General features: G+C 37.2%; 2 protein-coding genes across 2 annotated transcripts; both read right to left on the bottom strand.

Annotated features, from left to right (window-relative positions):
* Positions 1 to 3,849: 3,849 nt before the first annotated feature.
* Positions 3,850 to 4,302, bottom strand: LOC110929636. The gene has a single exon (XM_022172829.1). It carries the CDS (start codon positions 4,300 to 4,302, stop codon positions 3,850 to 3,852), a length of 453 nt encoding a protein of 150 aa, XP_022028521.1.
* Positions 4,303 to 9,955: 5,653 nt separating this feature from the next.
* LOC110929794 lies at positions 9,956 to 11,179 on the bottom strand. The gene has a single exon (XM_022173010.1). It carries the CDS (start codon positions 11,177 to 11,179, stop codon positions 9,956 to 9,958), a length of 1,224 nt encoding a protein of 407 aa, XP_022028702.1.
* Positions 11,180 to 22,070: the final 10,891 nt, after the last annotated feature.

The raw sequence follows: 22,070 nt of genomic DNA, 5'->3' as shown, positions 1-22,070 counted from the left end.
CATATCATATACTTGCTATGTTCATTAGTACACTATTAGTACATGATTTCATTGCGTTTTTGCTATGTATGTCCATTGGGTGCATACTTAGTACATCGTTTTACATGACATTTTATGCTACGTATGTTCGTTTAGCGCATACTTAGTGCATTGTTTTACATTACCTTTTCATGCTATGTATGTTCATCATACTTAGTACATTTGTTTTTCATCACATGCTTACATTTTGGGTATGACATTTGGTTTGTTTAAGTGGGACCATATACATTCATTAACTTTGATCACGCCGCTCGTTAGTAGGTAATGGTACCATAGGAATTGACAACTCCCGTTCCTGACATCCTGGGTATGTTTGGATGGAAGGAATGACCGAATTCGATTAAAACATTTAGACAGATAGACCTTTAAATTCGTTTAGGGGTTTATCACCATAGTCACAAGGCTTGAATGTATGCATTTTAACAATACCGCATAAATGTTCGTATTCAGTATAGCATGCATTTCCACAAAACATAACATTGATTTAAACTGAGTTTTACTTCAATACTTTGTTTTGTGCATTTTCACCTATGGTTTAGTTGATACATATATCACTTGCCATACATGACATTTTGTTTACACATTTCATGATTGACATTTGACATGACATTTTGTTTACACATTTCATGATTGACATTTGACACAGACATTTTGGTATTGATATATACATTTTGACATAAACATTTTGACATGGTTTTCACAATGACATTTTACAATTGGTTTAGACATGGGCAAATTTACATTGGTGGTTTGTTTGGGTAAGTGACTTAAGTAACGAGACGTGTGTAATGTGATACAAGCATGGTGGATACGCCGCTGGTACTTCCTATATATAAGTGCTTGTACTATATTACATGTCGTAGCATTATTTAAATCATTGAATTTGGATTTACACATTTTTACAAAAATAACATATTTTCCACAAGACATCGTTTTACAAACAACTTATTTTATACAAACTCATTTTTACTTTTTTTTGGGTAAAGGGTTACCCCGGTGAATCTATTAAAAAGCAACCGCAATAAAGTACAAGTAGTGAGGATGTGTTCCACACTAGTTCATATACAGGACATGCCCCATATATGTAATACAAAACAAATCCAAAGACCTATAAAACCCCAAATACCTAGTCTACTATACATCATGACTCGACATCTAGTAGACAAACAATGCAAAACACAAAACTCATTTTTACTTGGTTATTCATTTAACCTTACACTACTCTTTTACATATCATCTATCTTTTTATCGCTTTTCAAACGTTTTATAAAAGCAAACACTTAAACTGGATTCATGACAAGTTTTCAATAAACATTTTCTTAAACCTAAGTCATGAATCCTATTTTCACAAAACCTATGTACTTGCCGGCATTTTTATGCTGATATTTTCACATGTGTTTCAGGTACAATAGTTGATGAAATTTGATGATGATATTGATGCATGCTCATATAGGATTGGACGAGGCCTTAGTGACATTAAAAGATACGAGACTAGTTAAATTTTGTTTTACTTCTTGTTTGTTAAGACATTGTAACTCTTTTAAATCAATAATACAACATTTCAATTTTCCATGTGTTATGAAACAATGATTCTGTTACAACACTCCCCGACGTTTCCGCCACGTTTTGTTGTTTTACGTGGTCGGGGTGTGACAACTAATACTAACACTAATACTAATACTAATACTAATACTAATACTAATACTAATACTAATACTAATACTAATACTATTACTAATACTAATACTAATACTAATACTAATACTAATACTAATACTAATACTAATACTAATACTAATACTAATACTAATACTAATACTAATACTAATACTAATACTAATACTAATACTAATACTAATACTAATACTAATACTAATACTAATACTAATACTAATACTAATACTAATACTAATACTAATACTAATACTAATACTAATACTAATACTAATACTAATACTAATACTAATACTAATACTAATACTAATACTAATACTAATACTAATACTAATACTAATACTAATACTAATACTAATACTAATACTAATACTAATACTAATACTAATACTAATACTAATACTAATACTAATACTAATACTAATACTAATACTAATACTAATACTAATACTAATACTAATACTAATACTAATACTAATACTAATACTAATACTAATACTAATACTAATACTAATACTAATACTAATACTAATACTAATACTAATACTAATACTAATACTAATACTAATACTAATACTAATACTAATACTAATACTAATACTAATACTAATACTAATACTAATACTAATACTAATACTAATACTAATACTAATACTAATACTAATACTAATACTAATACTAATACTAATACTAATACTAATACTAATACTAATACTAATACTAATACTAATACTAATACTAATACTAATACTAATACTAATACTAATATTAATTATACTAATACTAATTAATACTAATACTAATATTAATAATACTAATACTAATAATACTAATATTAATAATACATTACTAATACTAATAATACTACTAATACTAATAATAAATATTAATAATACTAATAATACTACTAATACTAATAATACTAGTAATAATACTAATACTAATAATACTACTAATAATACTAATATGATGTGTAAAGATAACGTTTAGAAAGTTCAGGGGATCATTGTGTAAAATGTAATAGTGTGTGTGTATGAGTATTGTAATAAGGACTGAAAGTGTAATAAAGTCATAGTATAGGGACCTATAGGATAGGCGGGCAATAGTTTGAAAGTTTGTTATTGTCTGTTATTTCGGTTATATAACCGGTGATCAAGAATGAATGAAGCAAGCTTGTTTTGGTCTAACTCTCCCTCTCTCTAAGTTTCTCTTTCTAAAACAGAACTCATCAATTGGTATCAGAGCTCTTCCGATCTGAGCTCTGGTGACCATCGTTATCCGCTGTTAACCACCATTCACCGTCGCAATTCCGATCACCTTCTCCAAATATTTTTCTGTTTTGTTCTTTTATTCTTTTCATCGTTCTTTCTTATTCCTTTCATTTTTGTACCTGGATTGATCTTTGAAGATCAATCTGCTCCCGGAATTAATCAATTTGTGATTAAATCCTTCTTATTCTTGTTCTTAATTTTGTTTCGTTTCTTTTCAATCACCATTAATGGCAGCCAACACTCGTCAACAAGAAATGGATAAACTTGAGAAAACCTTGAAAGAACATGCTCAATCCATTAAAAATTCTCAAACCCTTCATGAAGATAATAGAACAGCCATCAATCAATTGAATCTTAACCTACAAACCATGTTTGATAGCCTTAAACAGCAGTTGGAATCTTTCCAATTGCAGAATAATAATAATCACCTACAAATGCACCACCATGATCAAAGATTATCAAGAATTGGCCGTTTGGATTTCCCCAAATTCAACAGTGATGATGTTGATGGGTGGATTTATAAGTGCAATCATTTTTTCTTAATTGACAAAACTCCTGAAAATATGAAAGTCCAATTTGCAGTCATTAATCTTGAGGGAGTTGCTTTGAAATGGCATCAAGGGTATCTGTCAAGTTCTTTTTTTTTGGGTAAAGGGTTACCCCGGTGAATTTTATATAAAGAAAAAAGAATAACACGAGTGGGCCAGAGAGGCACACTAGGGCTAGCCTTGGCATACCAAGACTAGCAAAACCAAAAACACCAACAAGCATTCACGACCAAACAAAACAAAAACAACCACATCCAAACACGACCAGAAGCCAAAACAAAGGCAACAACAAGACACACAAAGACTACTTATCCACTCTAGCCCGGATCAATGCTCATAGTCTTGACTTGGAACTTCCACCGCTCTAGCAATAACGGACTCTTGGATCCTCTCCCTGGCTTGAACGTCATCAACTTCATGCGGACCGTATGGAGAATAATATTTGCAATCAAGGTAGCCTCCCGCTGCTTTGTAGAAAATAATCTATTGTTCCTCTCTTGCCATATAAAATAAGTTGAAGCCGCAACAACCATTTTACCAACTAAAAATTCTGACGACTTACCCGAAGGATTATGATAAAACCAATTCATAATAGAATCCCAATTGGCATCGACTGTTTCCATGTACGCCAAATCTTTAACCAAATTCCACACTTGCAACCCAAACGAGCATTGGAAAAATAAGTGATCACGAGAATCTTTACCGTTCCAGCAAAGCGGACAACACATAAGGTTTAAATTAGTTGCACTACCTGCGTCCCATATCCCCATCCGATCTTGAGTTTTGAGCTTATTTTTTTTTTTTTTTTTTTTTTGGGTAAAGGGTTACCCCGGTGAATTTTATAAATAAAGAATAAAAAAATCACACGAGCGTGCCAGAGAAGCACACTAGGGCTAGACTTGGCATCCCAAGACTAGCACAACCAAAACCAACAAGTTCACAACCAAGCCAAACAACCAAAGACTAAACAACCAAAAGCCGAAACAATGGCAACAAACAAAACACAAAACTCAAACCGACTCTAGCCTGGATCGATGCTCATAGACTTCACTTGGAACTTCCACCGCTCTAAAACTAACGGATTCTTGGAACCTTTTCCTGCTTTGAATGTCATCAGCTTCATACGCACCGTATGCAAGACTATATCAGCAAGCAACGCAGCCTTCCTTTGATTTGGAGTGAATAATCTATTGTTTCTTTCTTGCCAAATGAAATAAGTAGATGCAGCCACCACCATTTTACCAACTGAAACTTCAGGCGACTTACTCGATCTATGCTGTGAGAACCAAGTCATTATAGAGTCCCAATTAGCATCCACTACATCCATATAAGCCATAGTTTTAACCATATTCCACACTTGTTCCCCATAAGCACACTGAAAGAATAAATGATCCCGAGAGTCTTTACCCTTCCTGCAAAGAGGACAACACATCAGATTAAGATTAGTAGCACTTCCAGCATCCCAAATCCTCATACGATCCTGGGTTTTCAGCTTGTTTTTGATGACAAGCCACATGTGAAAAGAGTGTCTAGGGATACATTGACTAAACCACACCAATTCAGCCCAGTTCACCTCTTCCCCACGCGAACGGATATTATCCCAAACCTCACTAGCACTAAACTCCTTTTGCATATGTTGACCATCTTTCCAAATCAGCTTGTCCGAATTTTGGTTAAGAGCCGGAGGAATAAAGTTCGTGAGAACCGGGTATAACTGAAACCATGTATCCGGCCATATCCATTCATTGAGGCTACCTACAAGATCTGCCACAGAAGATTGCATATTAAAACCCGCTCCATGTATTCGTCTAGGGGTAATGAAATCGCCCAAAGGGCTATGGTCACACCAGTTATCATACCACGCATTAGTGTCCCGACCGTTACCGATAGAATACCAAACAAACTGACGAATCGAAGATCGAATCATTAGGATTTTTCTCCATCCCCAAGTCATACTACCACGAAAGGGAATGCTCCAAAAATTCTTTCCCTTAATCCTATAAGAATGGATCCATTTCACCCAAAGAGACTCCCTTTTAAGCAAGATACTCCAAATGTGGTTCGCAAGCAACGCCTTATTCATATCCCGAATTCTTCTCACACCCAAACCCCCTTCCGATTTCGGAAGACATACGTTTTTCCACGCAACTTTAGGATGAACAACTTTCGCTACACCACCACTCCAAAGAAACTTTCGCATCCTTTTTTCAATATCTGCCATAATACGAGCCGGGAGCATAAAAACTGAAGCCCAATATATATGCATAGCCGAAATAACTGACTTAATTAGCTGAAGCCTCCCCGCAAACGAAAGAGACTTATTCATCCAATTGTCAATCTTTTTATCCACCCTTTCCACCAGGATTTTACAATCCCTGTACATAAGCCTTGTAGAAATTAGCGGAACACCCAAATACCTGACAGGGAGCACACCCTCTTGAAACGGCAGAAGGGACCGGATTTCCTGTTTAACACCCAACGAAACATTGCTAAAGAACACTGTGCTTTTAGCTAGATTCGGGGTTAGCCCTGATATTCTAGTGAATAATTCCAAAGTATCACGCACCACCTTAACCGAGGTCATGTCCGGATTGACGAACAAGAAAAGATCATCAGCAAATGAGACATTGAGAATCTTATGTTGCTTGCATTTATCGTGATATCTGAACGCATGATGTTGATCAGCTGCTCTATGTAATAGCAACGAAAGAACTTCCATAACTAAAGTAAACAAGTAAGGAGAAATAGGGTCACCCTGCCGAAGACCCCTTCTACCTTTGAAATAACCACAAAGATTCCCGTTTATGCTCAGCGAGAAGGAGACAGTGGATACACATGTCATAATCCACTCAACCATTTTACTCGGGAAACCAAATTTGGTTAGAATAGATTTCAAAAAAGACCAACTAACCGTATCATAAGCTTTCTGTATGTCAATCTTGAGCGCACATCTTGGTTTACCTTTTTGAAGGTGGTAATTATGCATAAGCTCCTGAGTGAGCAGAATATTATCAGTAATCTTCCTACCCGGAACAAAAGCAGATTGACTGATATCTACCAAACTACCCAAACTACACTTAATTCGATCAACCAAGATTTTGCTGATGCATTTAAAAATGACATTGCAGCAAGAAATGGGCCTATAATCCAATACCGATGAGGGAGTCGGGACCTTCGGGACAAGAGCAATAATAGTATGATTCACCTGTTGAAGCAGTTTACCATTATCGAAGAATTGCATAATAGCATCCGAAACCTCCTCACCCACTATATCCCAAGCTTTCTTAAAGAAAACCGAAGTGAAACCATCAGGACCTGGAGCTTTATTATCACCAATACTGAACATAGCAGCCTTTATTTCTTCTCTAGTCACAGGACGAATCATATTATTAGCATCAATAGGGCTAACGGATTTAGAAAACAAATCCTCCATAATCAGCTCATCAACCTCGGACTCCACACCCAAAAACTTCATATAATGATCTACAACCGCATGCTCCACATCTGGACCCTCATAATGGTTACCATTAGCGTCATTAATAGAGTAAATTTTGCTCCGTGCATTCCTACTTTTAACAAAGTTGTGGAAATATGTTGTGTTACCATCACCCGCACTAAGCCAATCAAGTTTCGCTTTCTGTTTGAGAAACGACTCCTCATCATAAGCAGCACAATGTAGCTCCTTTATAATGTTAGATTCTTTGACCCGAAGAGCAGCATCAAACGGGTTCTGATCAATCAGCTTGTGAATATCATCCAGGCTCGCTCTAAGACTTTCAACCTTAGCATGCAAATTACCTTGTTTATGAAGAAGGATCCGCAACGGATGTTTAAGGTTACGAAGCTTTTTTACCACAGAGAGCATAGGAATACCAACAATCGTTTTGCTCCATTCAGCCATAACACACTCCTTAAACCCATCCTTAGAAGCTATGAAGTTAGCGAACTTAAATGGCTTAGGTTTAGGCCGAACCTCTCTAGCCATTTTTAGAATACACGGGGTGTGGTCAGACAAACGGTAAGGGTGGTAAAACACGTGAGCATTCGGGAATTCATCCAAGAAACGAACATTACCCATGACCCGATCAATTTTCTTAAGAATACCAATACCATCTCTTGGTTTTTGGTTCCACGTAAAGTGAAGACCATGGCCCGGAATATCAAGCAACTCATTATGTTGAACACACTCGAAGAAATCTCGCATACCTGTCGTAGGAGTGGACGAACCATGCAAACAGTCATCCATATAAAGGGCCGAGTTGAAATCCCCCATAACAATCCACGGATGGTTTCCGGCAACCAAACTATGCTTACATAAGTCTTGCCATAACACCCGTCGCTCTTGATAAGTGTTCTTAGCATAAACAAAAGACACAAAAAGAATTTTGGCATCGAAAGTAGACTTAAGCTGAACATGTATAACCTGATCCGTTTGGGCAAGAACCATAAGCTGAAAATAATCGGCATTCCAACCTACAATAATTCTGGTTCCTTTATTACACACCCCCCCATTAGACGTCCAATCCCACTTTTTAAACACCCTACCACAGACTTTCGAAAGCTTAGAAACCTCCACATGAGATTCCAAGATGGCACAGACACTTAGATGATTATCTTTAACTATTTGGTGAACCTCCCTTTGTTTCAGGGGCCGGTTCAAGCCCCTTATATTCCAGGCGGCTATGCTATCCATAAAAACCCATATCACCGGGAGTGCTTGCCCCCTCAGAACGATTATTCTTTGAATACATACTCATAAAAGACGACATTTCCGTATTGACAGGATCTTCAAAACCCTCCTCCTCATAATTACTCTGATTCGGTTGCTTATTACTCACGTCCACAGGTCTACTCGTGCTTCCATCCACCTTCTCATACACCGGATTCTCCAACTGCAACTCATTTAAAGTACCTGATTTCAAAGAATCATCTGCTAAACTTTCAAACTTATTGTGAGTGTTCACCGGATGAGAGTCTTGTTTAGCTACCGGCTGATCTTTTGTTCCTGACGTACTTGCACCCGCATAATTAGGCTTAGGCTTGTATACAAACTTTGGTTTTTGCTTTTTCTGTGGAAAGCCATACCTAGCCGTTTTCCTTCTATCCATGATAAATCCCTCCTCATCAATCGTAACCTGCTTAGCCTTCTCTTTTTGAACTCTCGGGCATGACGAATTGTTATGACCAAACAAGCAACAAGTCTCACATCGTTGAGGTTTCCATTCATACTCTACTTTAATGGTTTCTTTCACAAAACCCTCTTCATCCATTTTCGGGATAGCAACTATAACATGGTTCTTTAATTCATTATCCGCATTAATCTCTACCAAAGCTCGAGCATAACTGGTACGCCCCCAATTATCAATGCACATATCCGCAGTATAAGCGTCTAACCTCTTGGGAATACCAACTTTAGACGCCAGAAGACTAAGCCCATCATCTGTGTAAACTGCAAGCGGTACATTATGGAATTTAATCCAAACTGGAACCGACTTGATACCATCCTTTTTTAAGCTAGTTGTTGGGCCCCAAACATTCAAAAATAACGGCATCTTCCTAATCAGCCATGGACCACCTTCAAGAACTTTATTCATGCCCTCCTTGGAATCGAATTTAAAAAAGAAAAAACCATCTGAATTCATCATGAGCTTAACAAAACCATACTTCGCCCAAACATTCTTAACATAATATTCAACCACCGGGAACGGCAATCTATCACCTAGAAAATAACCATACAGAACGTTTTCGTATTTCTTTTGTACCTGCCTAACAGCTTCCTTGGGTATGACCACATCAGCCTCCTCCACCATTTCTGTAGACTCCAATAACCTGAAATTTACCTCGCGTTTCCCTTTAGTATTAATCTTAACCCTATCCGCATACGTCTGAGTAGAACTATTAGGGTTAGAATTTTCTCCTTCAGCATGCACCGAATCAGGTGTTGCACCATTATGACCATCCGCTATGCATTCAACTGGAACTGTGATCTTGGTTAGTTCGTCGATAATATTAACTATCTTCGGTCCCTGCTGATGATCCGACAAAACACCCCTACGCGGGCAGAATGTTTTGCCATCTATGTTCAATACTCTAGCCGTAAAACCCTTATTAGGGTTTAGCAAGATATCCGGCGGCTTCACATTCCTAGCGTCCTTATCCACCGGCAAAGATTGATTAAAATCCATACCACACGTAATCTAGCAGCATGCAACGAACAATAATAATGAACAGAAGAGAGAAACCAAGCAAATTAGCGATAAACCCTAACAAGAAACGAAACAAAAGCTAACCCTAAATCTGACGTCAAAAGATTAGTAACCACGGTGAAGTCTAGTATCCTTACTCAGAAGGAACGACAACACCACAATTCCTAACCCAAATCAATCAAGAAAGAAGATCAGCAAGATCGAAAGAACAAGAAAGTTAGGGTTTCAGTAGATCGCCAATATCGCCCAGAGTCGCCAGAGCCATTTGTTCTATTACTTTGAGCTTATTTTTTATAACAAGCCACATGTGAAACGAATGCCTCGGGATACACTGAGAAAACCACACCAGCTCAGCCCAAAGAACCTCTTCCCCCCGCGAACGAACGTTATCCCAGGCTTCATAAGTACTGAACTCCCTATGCTTAGCATCTCTATCCTTCCATATCAACTTATCCGGAGCATTTTGATTCAGAATAGGCGGCACAAGACTCATCAAACCCGGATATAGCTGAAGCCACGAGCTAGGCCATGTCCACTCACTACGGTGACTGACAAGATCCGCAACTCTAGAACTCATATTAAATCCCGCCCCATGTATGCGTCTTGGCGTAATGAAGGCTCCCAAAGGACTATGATTACACCAGTTATCATGCCATGCATTCGTGCTCTGGCCATTACCAATCTCATACCAAGTAAACTGGCGAATAGAAGCACGAAGGTTAAGAATTTTCCGCCACCCCCAAGTCATGCTACCCCGCAACGGAATATCCCAAAAGTTCTTGCCCTTAATCCTGTAAGAATGGACCCATTTAACCCACAACGACTCCCTTTTAAGCAAAATACTCCAAACATGATTAGCGAGAAGAGCTTTATTCATATCCTGGATCCTTCGAACACCCAATCCCCCTTCCGTCTTAGGAAGACAAACATTTTTCCATGCCACTTTAGGATGGCTAACTTTATTCAGCCCCCCGCTCCATAGAAAATTCCGCATACGCTTTTCAATATCACCAATAATACGCGCTGGAAGCATAAACACAGATGCCCAATAAATATGCATAGCCGATATGACTGATTTAATCAGTTGGAGTCTACCCGCAAAAGAAAGAGTTTTATTCATCCAATGATCGATCTTTTTATCTACCCGGTCCACAAGAATCTTGCAATCCTTATACATAAGCTTAGTAGATATAAGAGGCACTCCCAAATACTTCACAGGGAGCTCTCCCTCTTGAAACGGCAATAGCGACCGAATTTCCTGCTTGACCACCTGAGAGACATTGCAAAAGAATGTAGTACTTTTAGCTAGATTCGGAGTTAGTCCCGACATTCTAGTAAACAATTCCAATGTATCACGCATCACTTTAACAGAGACCATGTCCGGGTTAATAAACAGGAAAAGATCATCGGCAATGTATCTGTCAAGTTCTAACAGACCCATTGAATTGATTCCTTGGGATGAGTATGTTCGATCCATTACCACTAGGTTTTCAGAAGACCTACGGGAAGACGCAATGGACGAACTCAAGAATTTGCAGCAATCTGGTTCACTTGATGAATACTGCAATTCTTTTGATTTACTGATGACTAAGGTCACATTGTCCGAAGAATATGCTGCTAGCCTATTTGTTGGAGGTCTGAAACCTGAAATAAGATGTCTAATCAAGGTTTTCAGACCAAGAACATTGAGAGAAGCCATTGCTATGGCTAAGCAGCAAGATAAGGTTCACACAACCTTATTTGGAAGTAAAGAAGTAAGGAAAAACAGTTGGAATTCGTCTGCTTCTTCCAACAGTGGTGGAAAGACAAGTTATGGGAATAGAACAACAAATGTAAGTTCTTCAAATCCTCCCTTACTACCTACACCTAATAATAATAATAATAACAAGTTTGGACATAAAAGTGTGAGAAGATTATCCACTAAAGAGGCTGATGAAAAAAGGGCAAGAGGAGAATGTTTCTTTTGTCCAGAGAAATATTCTGCTACCTATAAATGTAAAAATAGACAGTTGTTTGTGATCGAGATCCTGGATGATGAGGAAATAGAGGAGGAAGTAGAGAATGAAATCATGGAACTGGCTGAGATATTGGGACAACCCTAAATTTCTATCCATGCCATGAATGGCGTTCCTTCATATTCCACAATGAAGATTGTGGGCTCTTTTGGAACCAGAAGATTGTACATCTTAGTGGATTCTGGTTCCACACACAATTTTATCAGTGAAAGGTTGGCAAGATTATTACAATGTGTTACCTATGATGTACCAGCCCTGAAAGTATCAGTGGCAAATGGGAATCAGATTAGTTGTGCAAAAATGTGTAAGAAATTTCAATGGATGATGCAGGGGATGTGGTTTGAAGTAGATGTGATGGTAATCCCATTGGATAGTTATGATATGGTGTTGGGCATCCGGTGGTTGTCTCCATTGGGTGATATTGTTTGGAACTTCAACCAGTTAACCATGGAATTTATGGTTAACGGTGAGAAGAAAATGTTGAAAGGGATTAATAATAATAACAAGATGAGCCTTTGTTCTATAGAACAAATGGAGCATATGTTGAGCCACCCAAATCAGTTAGTAGAATCTCACATGTATGGCATTCAGCTGGTATCATTAGAAGGGCAAAATGGTCAAAGCACAAATGTGTCCAAAGAAGTAAGAGATGATAGACTTGAAGAACTGCTGAATCAGTATCCAGTGGTGTTTGAAGAACCCAAAGGCTTACCACCATCAAGAGAATGTGATCATAAAATTGAACTAAAAAAATGAAGAGATGGCTATTAATCAGAAACCTTACAGATACCAATAAATCCAAAAAGATGTTATTGAAAAGATGACTGAGGAGTTATTGGCATCAGGGGTGATAAGAAACAGCAAAAGTTCTTTTGCTGCTCCTATGGCTCTTGTAAAAAAGAAGGATGGAACATGGAGAATGTGTGTTGATTATAGACAACTCAACAATGCCACCATCAAGAACAGTTTTCCCATACCCCTTTTGATGAACTTTTAGAAGAATTAAAAGGAGCTGTTGTGTTTTCTAAGCTGGATTTGAGATCTGGCTATCACTAGGTGAGAATGTTCAATGATGACATTCATAAAACTGCATTTAGAACACATCAGGGGCTGTTTGAGTTTTTAGTTATGCCTTTAGGCTTAATAATTCCCATGCAACCTTTCAAGCTCTAATGAACCAAACTTTCAGACCTTTTTTGAGAAAATTTGTATTAGTTTTCTTTGATGATATACTGGTTTACAGCCAGGATATTGATCAGCATTTGGTTCATCTTGAGAAGGTTTAAAAAATTTTAAAGGATCAACAGTTATTTGCAAAGAAATCAAAATGTTGTTTTGGTGGACGACAAGTGGAATAATTGGGTCACAAAATCAACAAAGATGGGGTGGCCGAGGCAGTTCAGGGAAGCAGCTTAGAGGGTTCTTGGGGTTGGCTGGGTATTACAGAAAATTCATAAGGTCCTTTGGTGTGATTGCAAAGCCACTGACTGAATTAACAAAGAAAGACTCTTTTAAGTGGAATGACAGGGCCCAACAAGCTTTTGATCAGTTGAAACATGCATTAACTGAGGCTCCTGTCTTAGCACTGCCTGATTTAACTAAATCTTTCATCATAGAGACTGATGCCTCAGGGAAAGGAATTGGGGCAGTCTTAATACAAGATAACCATCCCCTGGCTTTTTTCAGTAAACGCTTATGTCCTAGACAAATGGTTTTATCTGTTTATGAAAAAGAGTTACTAGCCAAAATAATGGCCATTAAACAATGGCATTATTATCTGGTTGTTAAGCCTTTTATTATAAGGACAGACCCGAAAAGCCTAAAACATTTACTAACACAAAAAATTACCACACCCTTACAACGTTCTTGGCTATCTAAACTGATGGGTTACAACTATGAGATTCAAAATAAAAAAGGGGTTGAAAACGTGGCTGCAGATGCCCTATCAAGAGTTGAGAGTTCCATTGTTTATACTATGGTAATGTCATCCTTTGACCCATTACTATTGAAAGATATAAAGGACAGTTGGGAACATGATCCAGTGGTTCAAAATGTTATTCAGAAGTTGTTACAAGGGGAAGAGGTCCATCATTATAGTTGGCATGATGGGTTATTAAAAAGAAAGCAGAAATTAGTGATAGGGGCAAATCTGGAATTAAGGAAAAAGCTTATTGAAATATGCCATTCTTCCTCCATGGGTGGACACAGTGGGGTGCATGCCACACACCAAAGGTTAAAGAGTTTGTTTTATTGGAAGGGTCAGACTAAGCACATTAAAGAGTTTATAAGGGCTTGCAATGTCTGTCAACAAGCTAAGTATGACAGTTCTGCATACCCTGGCTTAATACAGCCATTACCTATTCCAACTGAGGTATGGTCTGATATAAGCATGGATTTTATATCTGGTCTTCCAAAATCACAAGGTAAAGAGGTGATCTTTGTGGTAGTTGATAGGCTAACCAAATACAGCCATTTTATGGCTTTATCACACCCTTTTACTGCTGCACAAGTGGCTCAGTTATTCCTTGACAATGTCTATAAGCTGCATGGGTGGCCTTCCAATATCACTTCTGACAGAGACCCTATCTTCTTAAGCCATTTTTGGAAGGAATTCACAAGGTTACAAGGGGTGTCTTTGGCCTTATCTACAGCATATCACCCTCAGTCTGATGGCCAGACTGAGGTAGTCAATAGATGTGTTGAGACTTATTTGAGATGCATGAGAATGGAGAGGCCCAGCTCTTAGATGAAATGGTTATCTTTGGCAGGATTTTGGTACAACACTAACTATCACACAGCCACACATACAACTCCATTCCAGGCCTTGTATGGCTATGCTCCACCCTTACATGTACCCTATGTGCACAGAGATTCCATGGTTGCTGCTGTGGATGACTTTATGATCAGTAGGGAAGAAACAATCAGGCTGTTGAAACAATCACTTGAAAAGGCTCAAAATAGACTAAGACAGCAGGCAAATAAACACAGGTCTGATAGGGTCTTTGCAGTGGGAGATTGGGTATTTTTGAAGTTACAGAACTATGTTCAGAGTTCTATAAGGGGTCATGCCTATAGCAAGTTATCACCTAAATACTATAGGCCTTACTTGGTGGTTCAAAAGGTGGGTGGAGTAGCATACAAGCTTGACTTACCTGATGATGCTAATATACACCCCACATTTCATGCTTCACTACTGAAGAAGGCAACAGGTCCTCCCACTACAGTCATTCCTATTCCAAAGGGCCATAGATTTTCTTTGAAACCTGAAAAAGTTTTGGAATCAAGAGTTGTCAGGAGGGGCAACAGAGCTGCAGGTCAAGTATTGATTAAGTGGACTGGCTTGCCAGATTCAGATGCTACATGGGAATTCAGAGATGAATTGCAGCTGAGGTTTCCAGATTTCCAGTTGGATGATCTTTGAGGACAAAGATGTCAAGAACAGGGGACTATTGATGTGTAAAGATAACGTTTAGAAAGTTCAGGGGGTCATTGTGTAAAATGTATTAGTGTGTGTGTATGAGTATTATAATAAGGACTGAAAGTGTAATAAAGTCATAATATAGGGACCTATAGGATAGGCGGGCAATAGTTTGAAAGTTTGTTATTGTCTGTTATTTCGGTTATATAACCGGTGATCAAGAATGAATGAAGCAAGCTTGTTTTGGTCTAACTCTCCCTCTCTCTAAGTTTCTCTTTCTAAAACACAGCTCATCATAATACTAATAATACTAATATGAATAATACTAATACTAATACTATTAACTTAATAATACTAATAATACTAATAATACTAATATTAATAATACTAATAATACTAATACTAATAATACTACTAATACTAATAATACTACTTATAATACTAATACTACTAATAATACTAATACTAATAATACTAATAATAATACTAATAATACTAATACTAATACTAATAATACTAATACTGATACTAATAATACTAATACTGATACTAATACTAATAATACTAATAATACTAATACAAATAATACTAATACTAATACTAATACTAATAATACTAATAATACTAATACTAATACTAATACTAACACTAATACTAATACTAATACTAATAATACTTTACTAATACTAATACTAGTAATAATACTAATACTAATACTAATACTAAAACTAATACTAACACTAATACTAATACTAATACTAATAATACTAATACATTAGTAATACTAATATTAATACTAATACTAACACTAAGACTAATAATACTAATAATACTAATACTAATACTAAGACTAATAACACTAATAATACTACTAATACTAATAATACTAATACTAATACTAACACTAAGACTATAATACTAATAATACTAATACTAATACTAATACTAATACTAATACTAATACTAATACTAATACTAATACTAATACTAATACTAATACTAATACTAATACTAATACTAATACTAATACTAATACTAATACTAATACTAATACTAATACTAATACTAATACTAATACTAATACTAATACTAATACTAATACTAATACTAATACTAATACTAATACTAATACTAATACTAATACTAATACTAATACTAATACTAATACTAATACTAATACTACTACTAATACTAATACTAATACTAATACTAATACTAATACTAATACTAATACTAATATTAATACTAATACTAATACTAATACTAATATTAATAATACTAATACTAAGACTAATAACACTAATAATACTACTAATACTAATAATACTAATACTAATACTAATACTAATACTAATCCTAATACTAATACTAATAATTGCTGGGTTTTTCACATGTTTATGAAAGCTATTTTATCCGTATAAAATAAAAACGCAGCGGAATAATTATTTAGAACATGTTACTTGCAAGATATAAAACCCATTTTATATGCAAAACCCAAACCCCGGATCCATATACGAACATGCATGCTATCAAAAGTTAAAACACAACCATAGGGTGTTTAGAATACTACCTTCCATGGAGTTAAAGATATGAAGAAGATGATGCTTCTTGAATGGTAGTCTTCAAGTGTAGAATACCTCAAGCTTGTATACCCCAAGCCTTCCAACAAACACCTTGTGTTTAGCTAGGATTTTTACACTCAAAACTCACTTAAAATCCCTCTCTTGGAACCAACCCTTGGCCGAAAATATGAGAGAAGAGTATGGAGTTTTGCACTTGAAAATCAAACTTGAAAAAACCTTATGCACAACCTTATGTTGGCCGATTTCTAGAGAGAAATCTCTAGTGTTTTTTCAAGTCTTACAAGTTCTTCCATTGAAATTGTCATAAACAATTATCTTAAATCAAGTGAGAGAAAATGGCCACCCATATCATCCAATGAGAGAGTCTCTAACCATGCAAAGTGCATGGATTTTCATTGGACCAAAATGGTCTTGGAAAGACCACCCAATCAAAGAGCTTCTAACACATGCATTTGCATGCAATTTGATTGGACCATCCTAGTCTTGGGAAGAGGGGGGGCTGTTGGTACACAATGTCTAAAGCCTTCGTCTTTGTTGTGCTAGTTTCATGTATAGGGTCTGGATAGGTTGATTTTGTATAGTACAGGGGGTTAAACTGTAATTTTATGTTTTGAATGTAAGAGGTCCGCTTTTGTGTCACATGTCCACAAAAGCGAACCCACTTGATAGGGAGATCCGCTTTTGTGGCATGTCACATAAGCGGACCAGAAACAGTATAAATACCCCTGTGATGTATTTCATTTGTAACCTTGTATGTGATATCAAGTCGAAGTGTTGTCCGTACGACAAGTGAAATACAAGTGAAAAAGTGTGTTTAAAGTATAATCCTTCTGTTTCTACTCCATTCTTTTACTGTTTGCTTTGTATCATGTCCGAAATGTATTTCCGCGACATTTCCGACACGCACTAGCTCTGATTGACTCGTTCTAGAGGTCAAAACTGATCCTATAATTGGTATCAGAGCCAGTTGTGAGTTAGTTTGCCCGATACAAAGCTTTTTACCCGTACTTTTGTAGATTCGGACAGTTTGAATGGTTGAAATGGACTGAAAATTTGACAAAAGGTGTAAAATCTACTAATAACAAACCCTTGAGAAGATTAGACTCAAATTCGGCCTAAAAGTGACCAAAAACCACTCGTGAAACAGATCCGCTTATACGTTCAGTGTAGGGTTCGCTTTTCTGGTCCGCTCCAAGGTTCACTAGTTTTCAGGTTCGCTCCTAAGGTTGTTGTCTGGTCCGCTCGAAAGTTTGTTGTCTGGTCCGCTCGAAAGATTTATTCTGGTCCGCTCGAAAGATTTATTCTGGTCCGCTCGAAAGATTTTTTCTGGTCCGCTCGAAAGTTTATTCTGGTCCGCTCGAAAGGTTGTTTTTCTGGTCCGCTCGAAAGGTTATTGTTCTAGTCCGCTCATAGGACTACTGTTGGTTCGCTTATTGGTTCAAGAGCTGGTTCGCTTATTCGGTTGGTGTAGATCCGCTTGTTTGAACAGTTGTGTGTAAATTTCTCCGTTGTGACTAAAAATGGAAAACCAAGACTTTTATAACATGTTTGCTGGTAGTGGTGGAGTTACTCAGAGTCCGGCGAGTATCATGCAAAACGTAAATTTGGAAAACGAACTTGGAACTATGCAGAAGCCGCCAAAGTTGATGAGTCTGGATGAGTATTCGGGGTGGTCTGGGAGATTCAAAAACTGGGTGCAGGCCAACCATCTAGAATGCTGGATTAAAATCGAACGCAAATATGTTCCTCCGATGGATGGGTTGAAAATGTTGAAAACTATCGCAAGTCTTACAGATGCGGAGCAGATAGAGTTTAAAGCAGAGAAGAAGATGGTTAGTATTCTGCAGCAAGCGATCAAGGAAGATATTCTAGTTCTGCTACAGCACAATGAGAGTGCACAATCGATATGGCAAGCTTAGGAACAGAAGTTTAAAGGCAGTGCATCTATGATCAAAAGTAAGAAAGCGCTGATAAAGAAAGAATTTGATATATGCACTGGAATTAAAGGCGAGTCGACAAAGCAACTGATAGAGAGATACTGTCATCTAGTCGTTGAAATGAGAAGGTTGAATATTGAGAAAACGAATGAGGAGTGGATCGACAAGCTATGTGATGCGCTTCCCTATGAAGAATGGGGAACGTATTTGATGATGTTGAAAAATAATTCAGATTTTGTGAATTACAGTTTGAGCGTGTTTATCGAGAAAATAGAGGCTCATGAGCTGGAGCTGGTAAAGATAAAGAAGATGAACTCAGCAAATATGCCGCAAGATGTGTCATTGTATTATAAAAACAGTCCGGCAGCAACAAATGTTCAAAGTCCGAAGATTCAGACCGGGTTTAGTGCTGACAACACCTCCAACGTTGCATCCAATGCTTATCAGTCAAGCCAGTCTACTCCATTTGCCAACTTTGAGCCAAACATCAAAGTTCCAGAACAGATTTCGCCTCAAAGTTCTACAGGTTTAAACCAGCAGGCATTTGTTTCTGGCGTGCAATGTAACATAGCTGTCAACATCAAGAACGGGAATGAGATAACCGAGAATGCAGCCAAGCAACACATCGCATTACTAGCATCCGTTCTGGAAGCTTATGAAGGTTTGGTAGCAGGAAGGATCGGTAATCCTGATATGACAAAAGAGGATTACGACCAGATCGATCCTGAAGAACTTGAATTGATAGATATAAAGTGGTGCATGGCGAGTCTGGTACGCAGAGCTCAACGCTTTATGGAGATTACTGGTCGAAGCAGTCTGTCAGGCCCTGATCAAAAGTTAGGGTTTGATAAATCGAAGGTTACTTGTTTTAAGTGTAAAGAACGTGGTCATTTCAAACGTGATTGCCCCAACCGTGAAGTGAATAATCATCAAAACCCATTCACAAACGACTACTACAGACAGGCAATTTATCACAGACCAAATCAACAGCCAGCTGTTCAGAGGCCTCAAATCGAGAATAAACCAGAGAAGGCGCTTATTGTAAACCAAGATGATGAAAAAGTCGCTTCTGGGTTTAGTTGGGATAAGTTTATACCGGGAAAGGATGACCAGGCAATGATGGCTGAGGTAGTTGAGATTACCGAGACAGTTGCAGAGTCGAAGGTTATCGATGAGGTGGTTACTGAGATTGCTGATGAGGTAGTTCCTGAGATTGTTTGTGAGGTGGCTCTTGAGGTGGTTGATGAAGTGGTTACTGAGGTAGTTAATGAGGTGATTCCTGAGGTTTTTGAAAAGGTTTCTACGGAAGGTGCTGCAGAAGCTGAGGAATCAATGACTGAAGTTCTCAACTTTCAATCACGGCAGGAGGAATTTGTTTATACAATGAAATCTATTCTGCCTCCTAACATTTTTGATTCTTTTGCAGATTACTTTGAAGAACCGAGAACTGGAACGTGTCCGAGATTTGAAGAAGAGAAAGAAGCAGTCGAGGAGGTGATCGACGTTTCAAAAGAAATGAATGGAGAGGCTCTAAAGGAAATTGCAGACAAAGCGTTGATGAGCAAGTTGAAGGAGGTAGACACAGATTTCCAGGAGTCAAAGTCAATTGATAAGATGTCAGTTCTAGGAGAGGAAATTGGAGTCCTAGAGGTCAAAGTTGTCAAATCGTCTGAGTCAGAGTCAAATCAAGTTGGTAAAGTTGTGTGTGAGGATAAGATTGTTGTTGAAAATGTTTCAATTCCCGAAACTCCATGTCAAAGTTGTTCACAACCTTGCATGGAGTGTCTTGAAAAAGACACTAAGTATTAGGAATTGAAACAACATACTGATTTGGTAAAGTTTGATCTAGAACAGGTAAAAGAGGCATATAACACGTTATCTAGGTCAATCAAAATGATTCAAAAAGAGAGTATTGAAAATGATAAAGCAACAAAGTTGGCTCAATCCACATTGTTTGATAAATAAAGAGAAGTTAATTTTCATCTTGACACGATCGCATCTTTAAGAAAAGAACTTGAGTTGGTTAAAATTGAGAATGACAGAATTAATCAAAAGTTGATGAGCTATGTGGCTTCATCGTATGTGTTAGAACAAATTGTACCTCAACAGCTACATGCTTCACCTGTCTTTAACAGCGTTCCACCCCCAATGTGGAATCACTATACTCAGAAGTATCCAGATGGGGTGGAAGCTGCATTAAACATCAAACTGAAAACAATTGAAAAAGAGTTACCTGATAATATTGACATCACTTTCACTGCATCCGACACTGATAACGAATCCCAGGTTATCAAAACTGTTATTGATCAGGTGTTGGATGATGAAAGTGAAAAATCTGAGAAGGCTAATTCGGTGGAGTCTGTTAGTGATTCTGAGGAGGATGGGAATTTCTTAGATCGTTATTTGTCGAAAACGGATAAAAGTGCGAATGATGATCCAATCATGGTGGTTTACACTATGGTTGGAACTGACAAACTTTATTCGGACATTGAGTTTCCGCTTCAGAACGTCAAGTTTGAGAATGTTGAGAAAGTTTTTAAGCTGGTTGAACTGAGTGTTAACGAAATCAAGAAAAATGATTTCTTTTCGAAACTGAAAAAATCAGTTGGTTCTTCACGTCCCACTAGTCCGGAAAAGATAGATGGGGTGGGTAAAAGCCAAAACAAGAAAAATCAGTTAAAGAAAAAAGATATTGATTTTGAGAAGAAAATGGCTAAGCAGGTGGTTAAGCCAAAAGATAGGATTGATGATGTGTTTGTTGCTGGTCCTAGCACTGAGATTGAAAAAGAATACATTTTTAGTCAAAAGGTCGTGGACGATTTCCATGAAGCACAGAAGCTGAAAGTGGAAACTGTTAATACCACTTTTGTAGAGTATGATAAACGTGTGTGCTATCGCTGCAATGAAATCGGACACATGGCTAAACAGTGTCAGAAAGTTTTTAAGAAACCGGTTGTTGAAAAATCTGTTCAAAAACAAGTGGTTGAGAAACCAAAGGTTGAAAAACCTAAGGTTCAAAACAAAAGTGTTTCAAAACAAATCGTTCAAAAATCTCGACCAAAATCACCGGTTGTTTCAAAGGGTAAAAAAGAAATGATTTCTCCGATCCGTATTCTTAAAAGAGGTGAAACCTTGAAGTCGGAGGATAAGCCGAAGTCGAGTTTCGAGATTGGCGAATCTTCTAAGTCTCACAAGACTTCAAAGTTTTACCCCAAAGCAAAAGTTTTTGAAAATCAATCGTGGATCGTGAAATCGAAATCACCAGTTGAAATCAAGAAAATGGAAAGTGTTTTGAAAAATGAGTCAAATCTTGTTAAAGATGATGTTGTTGAGTTTGAGACTGAGCTTGATAAGTTTTTGTCAGAATTTCCCACAATTA

Source organism: Helianthus annuus, chromosome 7 (assembly GCF_002127325.2).
Source record: "Helianthus annuus cultivar XRQ/B chromosome 7, HanXRQr2.0-SUNRISE, whole genome shotgun sequence".
Taxonomy (NCBI): Eukaryota; Viridiplantae; Streptophyta; class Magnoliopsida; order Asterales; family Asteraceae; genus Helianthus; species Helianthus annuus.
The sequence above is the reverse complement of the archived record's forward strand: the minus strand, read 5'-3'. Positions and strand labels throughout refer to the sequence as shown.